Source organism: Bos mutus, chromosome 11, assembly GCF_027580195.1.
Source record: "Bos mutus isolate GX-2022 chromosome 11, NWIPB_WYAK_1.1, whole genome shotgun sequence".
NCBI lineage: Eukaryota > Metazoa > Chordata > Mammalia > Artiodactyla > Bovidae > Bos > Bos mutus.
The window spans coordinates 104665498-104677841 of record NC_091627.1 but is presented as its reverse complement, the minus strand read 5'-3'; the positions used below and the strand labels follow the sequence as shown (position 1 = coordinate 104677841).

Here is a 12344-nt window from a genome sequence, read left to right as displayed (position 1 = left end):
AATAAAAAAAAATTGTACATGAAATATAACATGAGAAGTCTGTTGGATGAAAAATACAATCAAATCAGAGTTTAATCTAAATTATCAGAGTGCTGACTGAGGAACTTGTCTGGAAACGTACTGCCTTAAAGGAGGCATTTACTTTTTTTATTTTATTTTATTTGGCTGCACCACGCAACATGTGAGACCTTAGTTCCCTGGCCAGGGATCGAACTCAGGTCCCCTGCATCGGTCTTAACCACTGAACCACCAGGGCAGTGTTCTAGGAGGGGGTTACTTTTAGAGCTCCATTGTATGACGAAACTCCAGGGCTACATCTCACTTCAGTTCAGTTGCTCAGTCGTGTCCGACTCTTTGTGACCCCATGGACTGCAGCACGCCAGGCCTCCCCGTCCATCACCAACTGCTGGAGTGTACCTAAACCCAAGTCCATGGAGTCGGTGATACCATCCAACCATCTCATCCTCTGTCGTCCGCTTCTCCTCCCACCTTCAGTCTTTCCCAGCATCAGGGTCTTTTCCAATGAGTCAGTTCTTCCCATCAGGTGGCCAAAGTACTGGAGCTTCAGCTTCAGCATCAGTCCTTCCAATGAATATTCAGGGTTGGTTTCCTTTACAATTGACCTGTTTGATCTACTTGCAGTCCAAGGGACTCTCAAGAGTGTTCTCCAACACCACAGTTCCAAAGCATCAATTCAACTTTCTTTATGGTCCAACTCTCACATCCATACGTGACTAGCTTTGACTGCTAAGTCACGGCAGTCATGTCTGACTCTGTGTGACCCCATAGACGGCAGCTCACCAGGCTCCTCTGTCCCTGGGATTCTCCAGGCAAGAATACTGGAGTGGGTTGCCATTTCCTTCTCCAATGCATGAAAAGTGAAAACTGAAAGTGAAGTTGGGCAATTGTGTCCGACTCTTCTCGACCCCATGGACTGCAGCCTACCAGGCTCCTCCGTCCATGGGATTTTCCAGGCAAGAGTACTGGAGTGGGTGCTATTGCCTTCTCCACTTTGACTAGACGGACCTTTGTTGGGAAAGTAATGTCTCTGCTTTTTAATATGTCTAGATTGGTCATAGCTTTTCTTCCGGGAGCAAGGGTCTTTTCATTTCATGGCTGCAGTCACCATCTGCAGTGATTTCGGAAGCTAACATCTCAGTTAGCTTCTGCTAAACCCTTAAGGGAAACAATCTGGGCCTTCATCTCAGACATTCACGTGTGAAAGGGGCACAGATGTCACGAGAATGTGGCCTTGGAAAAGAGATTTCACTATGTCTCCACCCCCCAACCCCACCCTGGTGTGTGGGAAGCAGCGTGTCCAGGCACCACTCATCTGTCTAACATAACAAGCTGCCTCTCCAGTTCCCTAGGCTATGCCTGCCCCGCTCTGAGACTATGACCCTCCCCAGCTCCTGTGACAAGAAGGGGCTCCCACCTTTGCAAATGGAGGTGGTGTACAGAGTTTTCCCATCCTTTCGGGTCGTCTCAGCTTAGGCCCCTGTTGTATTATATGCAAGAACATGAAACCCCGTCACTCCCCACCATGGAGGTCATTTTTCTATAGAATCTTTCATTCCTAATGGCCACATTTTCATCTTTCTAATCATTTAGGTTATTCTTAGCATCCAGTCAAAGGTGGGGCGTTTTATGAAAGAAATGATGGCCGGTGAATTCCTTTCAATGAATGCACAGCATAGAGAGAGGGAGCTTTCTTTAGAGGGTGTTTTCACAAACTGTCTTCTGTATTCATTTGAAATGTGTCATGACTGACGAATGTAGCCAACTTTAGTGTTTCTGACACATAAGAAAAACAGAGGAGAGCAAACAGTTTCAGTAAGGCTTGGGCCCAGAAGCGAGACTCAAAGGAGGTCAGCCTGCACGGAGGTGCCGGTTCCGCAGGGGCGAGGGCGGCTGTGCCAGCGAAAGACAAGTTCTCGCTTCAGTCGGCGGAGGATTTTTTTAAAAAAGAGAACAAAACAATGAAACCTCTCTGGCTTTTCACTGCCACTTTTTAGCTTCCAAAACAGGAAGAGGTTGTCAAGGAGCCAAAAACATCCTGGAAGCCAATCCTGGGGCAGGGGGTTGTGTCCAGGAGTGTGACTCGGCAACAAAGCGACTTAACTGTGAACCCAGATTGGGGAACGGTGGAGGGACACCCAGTGCCGGGTGCCCCTGTGAGGGGAGTCCCCACGTCAGAACCGTTGTGGGGGAGCAGGGCTCTGAACTGTAAATGATGCGACCCACCGCCCCCACCTCCAGCCTCATACGGTAGGTGGAGCGTCACATCCAACGGGTCTGCTGGAGGTGGTGGGAAATACTGCAGTTCCCTCGCCTGGGCTGCACGGTGATGGGTGGGGCACCTCAGAGCAGGTACCACCTCAGTCCCAGTGGATTTTGTGGTCTAAGATGGAGGCCAGGACACCCCACAAGGGGCTGGATGAAATGCGTTACCCACATACAAATGGAGTGGGTTTGACTTGCCAGTGCAGTCAGCATCTGGGTAGCCCCGAGGGAACCGGGGGCGCTGGAGGTGCCAGCTGCCAGCCCAGGGCTTTGTCAGTTCACAGTGCTACAGGACATCCCTCACCGTGGACTCGCTCACTTCCTCTGGTATGAAGCATTCCAAGTTGGGAGGTTTATTCGGGGCATGGAGGTGACTAGAGCTGGCTGTCACCTAGCTGCTTTGTGTTCTGTTTCTTCAAAGTAGAGAATCCAAGGCAGAACCCTACTGACTCAAGACACCTCGTGTCTGAGGTTTACAATCTTCCGTTTGCTCATTTGTTCATTCATTCATTCACTCCGTGTTTGCTGAGCAGCTACTAGCTGCCTGCAATGCAGGAGACCTGGGTTCGATCCCTGGGTCTGGAAGATCCCCTAGAGAAGAGACTGGCAACCCACTCGAGTATTCTTGCCTGGAGAATCCCATGGACAGAGGAGCCTGGGGGTCTGCAGTGCATGGGTTGCAGAGAGTCGGACGTGACTGAAATGACTCAGCACACACTACCATCCAGGCACAGCATTTGGCTTTGAGGATGTGGTGGGAGCAGCCCCCACTGGGATCCCTGTCCTGACTTGACGATGCAGTGTGGAAGTGATCGTGTGTGAGAAGTGAAGAAGGGCACAGGCTGCCAGAGGGCCTCCCTCCGTGTCTTTCTGTTGTTCCGAACGCATCCAAATCCCAACGGTCCTGTAGCTGGGGTATTAAGAGCCCTGCAACAGGCACTAAGTAAGGGTCAGCATAGGTGATCCTTCTAAACTTAGTCTCGCTCTCCAAACACCACCATCCCATGTTGGGGACCACCATCTGCTCAGTTTGAATGAAACCCTCGCTCTGTGAACTCCCACCATTCGCTGTCTGAAATTCAGGAATACGTGGATTAAATAACATGTGGCTCCCTCAGGAGCCAGGCTTGCTGGCTGAAATTCTCTGATTGTTGTTGTTTGCGTCACTAAGTCGTATCTGACCCTGCAACCCCATGGACTGCAGCAGCACATCAGGCTTCCCTGTCCTTCACTCTCTCCCTGAGTTTGCTCAGACTCATTTCCGTTGAGTTGGTGATGCCATCCAGACATCTCATCCTCTGAAATTCTGATATTTGAAGGCAATAGTTGAGTAATCATTCAGATTTGGACGGGGAGGAGTGGGAGAAGTGATAAATGAACGGTGAGTGAAGGGCGGTGCCGTGTCGGTAGGACAACGGAAGCCTCGGATTTTACGCCTCGGCGGCTGATGCTGAATGAGAGCACGTTGGGGTGTAGGCAGTGTGCGAGGTGGGGGTCAGAAATCACGGGGGAAGACAGTTTGAACTCAGGACTTCGGAAACACAGCTAACGTGCAGTCCATTTCTCATGCTCTGGAGACAGACTGAACCTTAATCTCATTTGCGCCTGACTTTGCCAACGAAGATTAACTTTGCAGAACTTTGTCCTTTTGAAGAGGCCACTTGGGGCAATAACAAAAAGGACTCAAGGCTTTCTGAGCTGTTCACCGGGCAGAGCTCTCTGGGTGACCCCAAAATTGTCCCATAAGTCTATCCTCTTCCTGCCAGCTGCCCTCTGACCTTGAAGAATTCTGTGCCTGCCCAGATTGCAAGGGCACTGGGAACCAGATGGCCCCAGACACAGCATTAACCACAGCCTCCTCCCAAGCCTGGTCCTTTGGGCATGTGTATTCTAACTCCCTCATTTGAAGGTTGAAGTGACCTTGATTGGTTGAGAGAGTAATTGCAATGCACCTGTGTCTGAGTGAACAGGCCAGAGCCTGTGGGACATGAGTGTCCCTGTAGCAGTTTCACTTCCAGAAATCCAGAGCCTAGAGCTATGTGCATGGGAGGTGTGCTGAGTGAGGTTAAGAAAAAAGCCAACAGTGTGACAGCAACAGGCAGGGTTGACAAACGGAGACGATCTAGGTCCTTTGTAGCGTTGTTTAGCCACTGGATCAAGCCTCACCTGAAGCCAACATTTCCTCAACTTCTCACCTACCCAAGGTAATATGTCTCCTTGGTTGTTAAAACCAATTGGGATAGGTTATTCTAACATTTGTAGTAGGAGGAATGGGTACAATGTCTGTTCGTTCCCCGAGCATCTCTGGCTTTCTCCTGACCTGCCCCTTATCTGTTGGGTAACCAATAAATCTTTTCTGAAAAATGTATAAGGTAACTTACTCACAAGGAGTCAGTTAAGGAAGAAGAGACAAAAAAGAGAGAGAGAAGCAGTAGTCTTCAAAGTCTTTCTGACCAAGAGGGTAGAGTCAGTCATTTGAAAGCCTTTATTGAGTGCTTACTTTGTGCCCAGAAATATTCAATATGAATAAAGTCACAGCTGCTCTGAAGCTAACATCTTAGGAAGGGGCAGGATGGGGGACAAGCAATAGGCAAACGAATCAATAAACAAAAATATGAGGGAGTGGGACTTCCCTGGTTGTCCAGGGGCTAAGACTCTGAGCCCCCAGTGCAGGCGGCTCGGGTTCTATCCCTGATCAGGGAACTAGATTCTCCATGCTGCAACGATGCAGCCAAATAAATAAAGACATAAATTTTAAAAAATTTTTTGAGTAAGTGCTATGCAGAGAATCAAAACAGGTTGGTGGAGCTTGGGTTCTGGTCAAATAGAGATGGGTATTTCAGCATTTTCTTCCCACTGAATGTGACAGAAGTCCTAGACACAATGCAAGGAACAGTCTTCTAAGGACTCTGAAAATAAGTAGAAGTGGGAACATTTGGGAAGGAAAACAGAACTCCAAATACTACCAAACTAGTGGTAGGTAGTATCCCCTTTTTTTCCCCCTGTAGTATCTCCAGGCCTGGGCTCAGAGCAACATGAAGTCCAGAATGTGCGTGGGATACAGACAAAACACATCTCCAAAAAAGTGCTCCATTTCTGGGCTGAGGACTGGGAAAGAGAGCCTGTACTGGTTATACGGGGGCTTCCCTGTGGCTCATCGGTGAAGAATCTGCTTGCAGTGCAAGAGACCCAGGTTCGATCCCTGAGTCAGGAAGATCCCCTGGAGAAGGAAATGGAAACCCACTCCAGTATTCTTGCCTGGGAAATTCCATGGGCAGAGAAGCCGTGGGGTCGCAAAGAGTCAGACGTGACTTAGCCACTAAACCACCACCACCACTGGTCAGAGTATAGAAAACCTCTGTTTATTTATATTTTTTTCCCTGTTCTCTTCTGCCCTCAAGCCTAGGCAGTCTAGTGACTGTTGGGCAGTGGCAGCCAGACAGGTGTCTAAACTTTGAGGAGGAGAGCCCTTCTCTCTGACCAAAGGGACCGTGGTCCTAATAGCATGGTGGCAAATCCCTCTTTCTCTCACTCTCGATTTCTCTCTGTATAAATATATCTTATTGCATTTTGGCCTGCATTGCAGGCAAATTGTTAATGAGCTGAGCAACCAGGGAAGCATAGCTGCCCCTAAACAACACAGCAGAGGACTTTATAACTGAGCAGCCCGGTCCCAGACTGATCCCAGGTCCAAGACTAGCACACACACCAAATGGATCTGAAAAGCGCTGCACAACTTTAAAAGATGAGCTGACATTGTTCAGGAGATTTCATACCAGAGAAGGTAGGCAGGAACTTGCAGCCTGCATCTAATCAGGCCCGTTGCTGCTAAAACAAACAAAACAATATATTTAAAATTAATTAATTTTTGGCTGCACTGGGTCTTCATTGACGCGCACAGGCTTTTTCTAGTTGCGGCGAGTGGGGGCTGTTCTCCAGTTGCAGTGCGAGAGCTGCTCACTGTGGCGTCTTTTCTCCTTGAGGAACGCAGGCTCAGAAGTTGTGACACATGAACTTAGCCACCCTGTGGCATGTGGGATCTTCCCATTCCAGGGATCAAACCCACGTCCCCTGCATTGGCAGGTGGATTCTTAAGCACTGGACCACCAGGGAAGTCCCAACATTTGCTACAGGATTTAAAGAAGCCCCGTAATCCTATAGCGTAATATTCAAATTTTCCAGGATACAATCCACAGTGACTTGATATTTGAAGACCTAGGAAAATCTCAATATCTTTCAAAGGGAAGCAACAAAAAGGAAGAGACAACAACTCTGAGATGACACAGTCGAATTGAGACACTGAAGTAGCTACTTACAATCGTGCACCAAGAAGTCAGAGCAAAACCCCAAAATGAACAGATGGATAGACAGTCTCATTGGAGAACCATTTGATACGAAAAGAACCAAACTGAAGTTTTAGAAATAAAAAATAGAACCAAAGTGAAAAAATCAATTTGGATGGGCTCAACCACAGAATGGAGATGATAAAAAAAAAAAAAATTCAGTAAACTTATAGTTCAATGGATCAATATAAATCAGTATAGATAGATCAATACAAATTGTCCAATTGAACAAAAGAAAGGAAATAGACTGAAAAAATAAACAGATCTTTAAGTATCTGTGGGACAATTCCAAAAGGTCTAACATTCTCATCACCAGAGTCTCGGTAGAAGGACAGAAAGAGTGTGCTGCAGAAAAAAAAATTTTTTTGAAGAAATAAGGAAAACTTTTAAAATTTGGTAAAGACTTAAGAGTTATGGATTAAGGAAGGTTGCTGTTAAGTCGCTTCAGTCATGTCCGACTCTGTGCAACCCCAAAGACAGCAGCCCACCAGGCTCCCCCGTCCCTGGGATTCTCCAGGCAGGAACACTGGAGTGGGTTGCCATTTCCTTCTCCAATGCATGAAAGTGAAAAGTGAAAGGGAAGTCGCTCAGTCGTGTCCAACCCTCAGCAACCCCATGGACTGCAGCCTACCAGGCTCCTCTGTCCATGGGATTTTCCAGGCAAGAGTACTGGAGTGGGGTGCCATTGCCTTCTCCGTTAAGGAAGGTTAGTGAACACCGAAACAAGATAAACTCAGAGAAAGCCATGCCCAGCCATAACAGAATCAAAGCATAAAATGAAAGACAAAGGAAAAACAGTCTTGAAAGCAACCAAAGGAAAACAGTGCTTTCAATATAGGGAACAACAGTTTGAATTACTGAGAATTTTGCATCAGAAACCAGAAGTCAGAAGGTGGTAGAACATATTTTAAGTGCCGAAAGAAAACATGAATCTGACGCCCCAGAATTCCATACTCTACAATAATACTGTTCAGGAAGAAAGATGCAATCAAGGCATTTTCAGATGAAGGAAAACTAAGGGAATTTATTGTTAGCAGACTTGCTCTGAAAGAAATGCTATTAATAAATAAAATTCTTTGGGCAGAAGGGGAAAGACACCAGAGGAAAGCTTGGGACATCTGGAATGAAGGACAGCAGCAGAAATGGTAAATATCTGCTGCTGCTAAGTCGCTTCAGTCGTGTCCGACTCTGTGCGACCCCATAGACGGCAGCCCACCAGGCTCCCCCGTCCCTGGGATTCTCCAGGCAAGAACACTGGAGTGGGTTGCCATTTCCTTCTCCAGTGCATGAAAGTGAAAAGTGAAAGTGAAGTCGCTCAGTCGTGTTTGACCCTCAGTGACCCCATGGATTCCAGGCTCCTCCATCCATGGGATTTTTCAGGCAAGAGTACTGGAGTGGGGTGCCATTCCCTTCTCCGGGTAAATATCTAGGTAAACATAATAATTTTTTTCTCTTAAAATATGTATGATGGTTGAAAGCAAAAATCATAACGTTATCTGATGTGATTTTCAACATATGCATCTATAATACATATAATCCCAGGGAGTATGCCATACTTTGTTGCATATAATAAAACATGACTTGGCTAAATATAAAATGTTTGTGGGTGGTGGTTTAGTTGCTAAGTCGTGTTCAACTCCTTGAAACCACATGGACTGTAGCCTGCCAGGTTCCTCTGTCCATGGGGATTCTCCAGGCAAGAATACTGGAGTGGGTTGCCATTTCCTTCTCCAGGGGATCTTCCCGACCCCAGGCTCTAACCTTCGTCTCCCTCATTGGCAGGCAGATCCTGTACCACTGAGCCACCTGGAAAGCACTACAGAATATTTAAAATATGCCATTTTTTTTTTACAACTTTACATTGTCACATCTTCACTTCTTAACATACGAATTGTGTCAGAAGGTAGAAGTGGCTCAAGCTCTGTCAATCTCTCAGGAGCTCCAGCCTCAGATATTAGCTTCACTTTGCAGATGTGAAATGAGCCGGAGAAAGATTCTTATCCTGCTTGCCTTCCCTGAGCTGTTCCCATGAACACTGCATTGTCGGTGGCCAAGTACAAGGTATCCTACGGCTCAAGACAGTGGCCACGGTGAGTTACAGCAGTCGGGAGAGGTGGCAAGAGGTGGGAGTCCTAGGCAGCACCTGCGTGCTGCGTCCATCCTGCAGAAGAGCTGGGGCTGGAAGGCCGGTGGGACCAGAGCCTCACTCCCCTCGCCAGATCCCGCAGGCCTGGAGGAGGGCACAGCCAGGCTGGTTCGACGTTTGCTCCATGAACACTTTGCCTGTCTTTGCTGTGCCTTTGCTGTAGGCTCATTCGTCCATCTCCCTTGTTCCCTGGCTCTTTCCCAGCTCTCCCCACAGAAGGGGAGGTGGCAGGAGGCAGGCCCCGGCAGGCACTGTCCTTGCTCAGGAACTGGCCTTTCGTGGTGGACGCCTCCTGACCCAGCACGCAGGGTGGCCTTCTTGCAACCCCTCCACTCCAGTGGGAAGGAACCCCCCACCCCAACCCGGAGCATCCCCATCGGACTCTGGGGTGCTAGGCCACTCTCCAGGGTGGCCGAGAGGAAGGCAGGCAAAGGGCCCACATCTCCAGGCCCTGTCTTTAGCGGGAAAGGAGCCTCTTGGCTGCTGGGTCACAGCCCTGGAGGCAGGCAGGCAGGCAGAAGACAGGAAGGATCTGACCTGGCTCCAAGCCCGGCTCCCAGGCACCAGCCCAGTGAGGGGGCCGGGGCAGGGAGGGGAGGAGGGCTCTGGTGCCCACTGGGGTAGATTCATCCCAGAGACAGAGACCTCCATCTGCTGGGTGAGAACACTAGGAGAGACTGACGGTGACAAAGAGTGCAGACAGAGAAGGAAGTGTCGCATTGCCAGGGCCGGGCAGGAGCCCGACCGGCGTGGGGTCCTCAAGGATGAGCAGCGGTAAGCAGAGCAAGCTGTGACCTTGACTTGACAGGGCAGAATCTGGGTCTCCTTGCTTGGAAAAGAAGCAAAGCAGCCACGAGTCGGGCTGTAGCTCCCAGAGGTGTCTGAAGTTTTCGTGGTTCCTAGGAGGTCCTCAGGGCTTCCCTGGTGGCTCAGACAATAAAGAATCTGCCTACAATGCGGGAGACCTGGTTCGATCCCTGGGTTGGGAAGATCTCCTGGAGGAGGGCATGGTAACCCACTGCAGTATACTTGCCTGGGAAATTCCATGGACAGAGGAGCCTGGCGGGCTAGATCCGTGGGGTCGCAGTCGGACAGGACTGAGCACAGCGCACAGTAGGCCCTCAGTAAACAGTCCTTGTCACAGGGGCAGCTCAGTCCTGTCCTGGGCACCAGGTGGAAGCAGCTACTGCAGCTGGCCTCCCCTGGAATAGCATGCCTGGGATTCAGAACTTCCTTGGAGGAAAAAGTCTAGGAAGAGGCTCCTGCTCGCCTTCCTGAGCGGCTCTGCCACAGCTGGTGGAAGGCCTGTCTGATACACAAACCGCATTTCACTGAGCATTCTCTTGGCTGAAGCCAGTGGAAGGACCTGCTTGGCTGGAACTTTTTTTTTTTTTTCCCTTCCAGGCGACGTCTGATGGGTGTGTCGGGCAGGAGGTGATATTTGAAGGGCTGCGGGCACGGGCTGCCAAGCCAGGGCGCCAGGCAGAGGGTGAGAGCATGGCCTCCCGGGACCCGCCCGCCACCAGCCATGCTCCCCCTGACGTGCCCTCCGGGGTCTCGCTGTTTCTCACCATCCCCTACGCCTTCTTCTTGCCCGAGCTGGTGAGTGCGGCCACGGGGCCACTGCACAGAGTGTGGCCGGGTGAGGGGTGGGAGGGAGCAAGGAGGGGCTGGCCTGGAGCTGGAAGCAGGCCCCTGGGGAAGGAGCACCGGGTCCAGAGCTGCCGTGGCCTCTGGTCTCCTGTGGAGCTCAGGGCCCGGGGTTCCCTAGTCCCTCCCAGAGCGCCTCTGGGCTTCTGCAGAGTGAGTGGGTCTCCTCCTCCCAAAACGAAACCAGCTGGGGTAGTGGGCAGGCCACCTGGTGATCGGAGGCCTGGAGGAATCGCTAAAGCGTCCTGGATCCTCAAGAGGATGTTGGGAATGGACTTCTATTTTGTGGTCTCTTTCCTCCAACTACCTGCCTTCTGTACTTTCTTAAAGTTCAAATCAGGGAGGCGCACTCTGTCTTTCCTGCTGAGAGTAACCCTTCCAGTATTTTCCTTATTGACCCTGAACTTTGACTTGCGTGGACTCCCCAGGGGAGGTTGCTTATGACAACATGGGCCATAAAACAGTGAGACACTTGGGTGCTCTCTGCGACCTCTCACTGCCTTCCTTTCCTTCACTGTTTTTATGGCTGAATTGGCCCCACGCCTGCCGAGTGCAGAGGGGACATCAGAACCTGAGTCCACTCTGAGCCGGTTGTCACCACGTCCTTTTCACTGACGGGGACACGAGCCTGGTGAGCGACTTAGGGCAGAGTTTATTTCAGTCTTTGAACACCTTCTGAAATATCAAGCTTGTGGCAGGTATTTTCTTTCTTTCTTTTTTTAAAGTTTATTTAAGAATAATTGCTTTACAGTATTGTGTTGGTTTCTACCAAACATCAACACGAATCAGTCACAGGTTTACCCATGTCCCTTCTCACGTGAACATCCTTCCCACCTGCCTCCGCATCCTACCCCGTAGGTTGTTACTGATTTGAGCTCCCATTGGCTGTCTACTTTACATGTGGTAATGTATGTTGCCATGTTACTCTCTCCATACCTCTGTGGTGCTGCTCTGAGTTGGCAGCACTGGCCTCAGACAGGGAGGAAAAGACAAAGCGTGGTTCCAGCGTCCAACTGGGCGGGAAGGTCCTCTCATCCTGTCGTCTGCCCAGAAGGCCAGCCTGATTGAGCACCTTTTGACATAAACTGGCTAAAGGATGCCCATTGGTGGCAATAAGAAAGGGAAGCCAGGCGGGGTGGGTCCGGCGTTTGGGTGGCTCCAGCTGAAACCCCAGCCAAGAATAGGTTTCTGCCAGGCCTGGCTGTACAAGGGAGGGCGTCCCACCAGACTAATGCATCTTTGTGCTCCCGAGAGTTCTCTGGACCAGGTGTGCCCCTCGCCTTGGAACAACCACAAGAATGGCTGTGGTGGGGCTGGACTCCCCCACTTATTTGGAGCATGTGTTCCATGTCAGCCGCACCAGCCACTGGTGACAGGACCACTACCCTGCAGGTTCCCCATCTGCCCAGGAAGGCCCCTGAGCGCTTCCACGATACAGTCAGCCGATGTGTGGGGGGGTGGCCACTGCTGGGCCGGGTACAAGCAAGAAGAGGCCACCCAACCTTGTCAAGGCAGGGAGGAGCCCCAGCCTATCCCCTGGGAGGCAACTTTGCAGTTAGACCTCAAAGGACAGGCTGAATCTCCAGGTTGGGGGGCAGGAGGGGGAAGGGCCTGGACTCCAGGAGAGGCCAGCTGGCAGAAGGCTGGAGGGTTGGGATTTCCAGAGTAAGGAATGCAGGGCCATCTGGTCAGTCACCCCCAGGATACTGGGCTCCTCAGATGGAATTTCTGGGGAGAGAAAAGTGCATGATTGTGCTGGGCTCTAGGGCTTTAGGTATCTCATGGGGTGGGGGACTGTCACTTAGCATTTCATTCATTTATTTTTCTTTTGAAATAATTTTAGATTTATAGCAACGCTGGCAATAATAGTACGAGTGCTCCCAGGTACTCCCTACTCAGCTTCCCTTCAGGACCACATCTTA

The 12344-nt window shown here is 50.2% G+C and overlaps 1 protein-coding gene across 1 annotated transcript in view; it reads left to right on the top strand.

Moving 5' to 3' along the window:
• Positions 1–9401: 9401 nt before the first annotated feature.
• The window catches only part of LOC102279053 (mal, T cell differentiation protein like), a 33595-nt gene continuing 30652 nt past the window's right edge, over positions 9402–12344 (top strand). The window contains exons 1-2 of the mRNA XM_005891591.3: positions 9402–9546; positions 10177–10374. Of these exons, the coding sequence (XP_005891653.1) occupies positions 10270–10374 (105 nt within the window). The 5' untranslated portion in view covers positions 9402–9546; positions 10177–10269. The remainder of the gene's footprint in view (positions 9547–10176; positions 10375–12344) is intronic.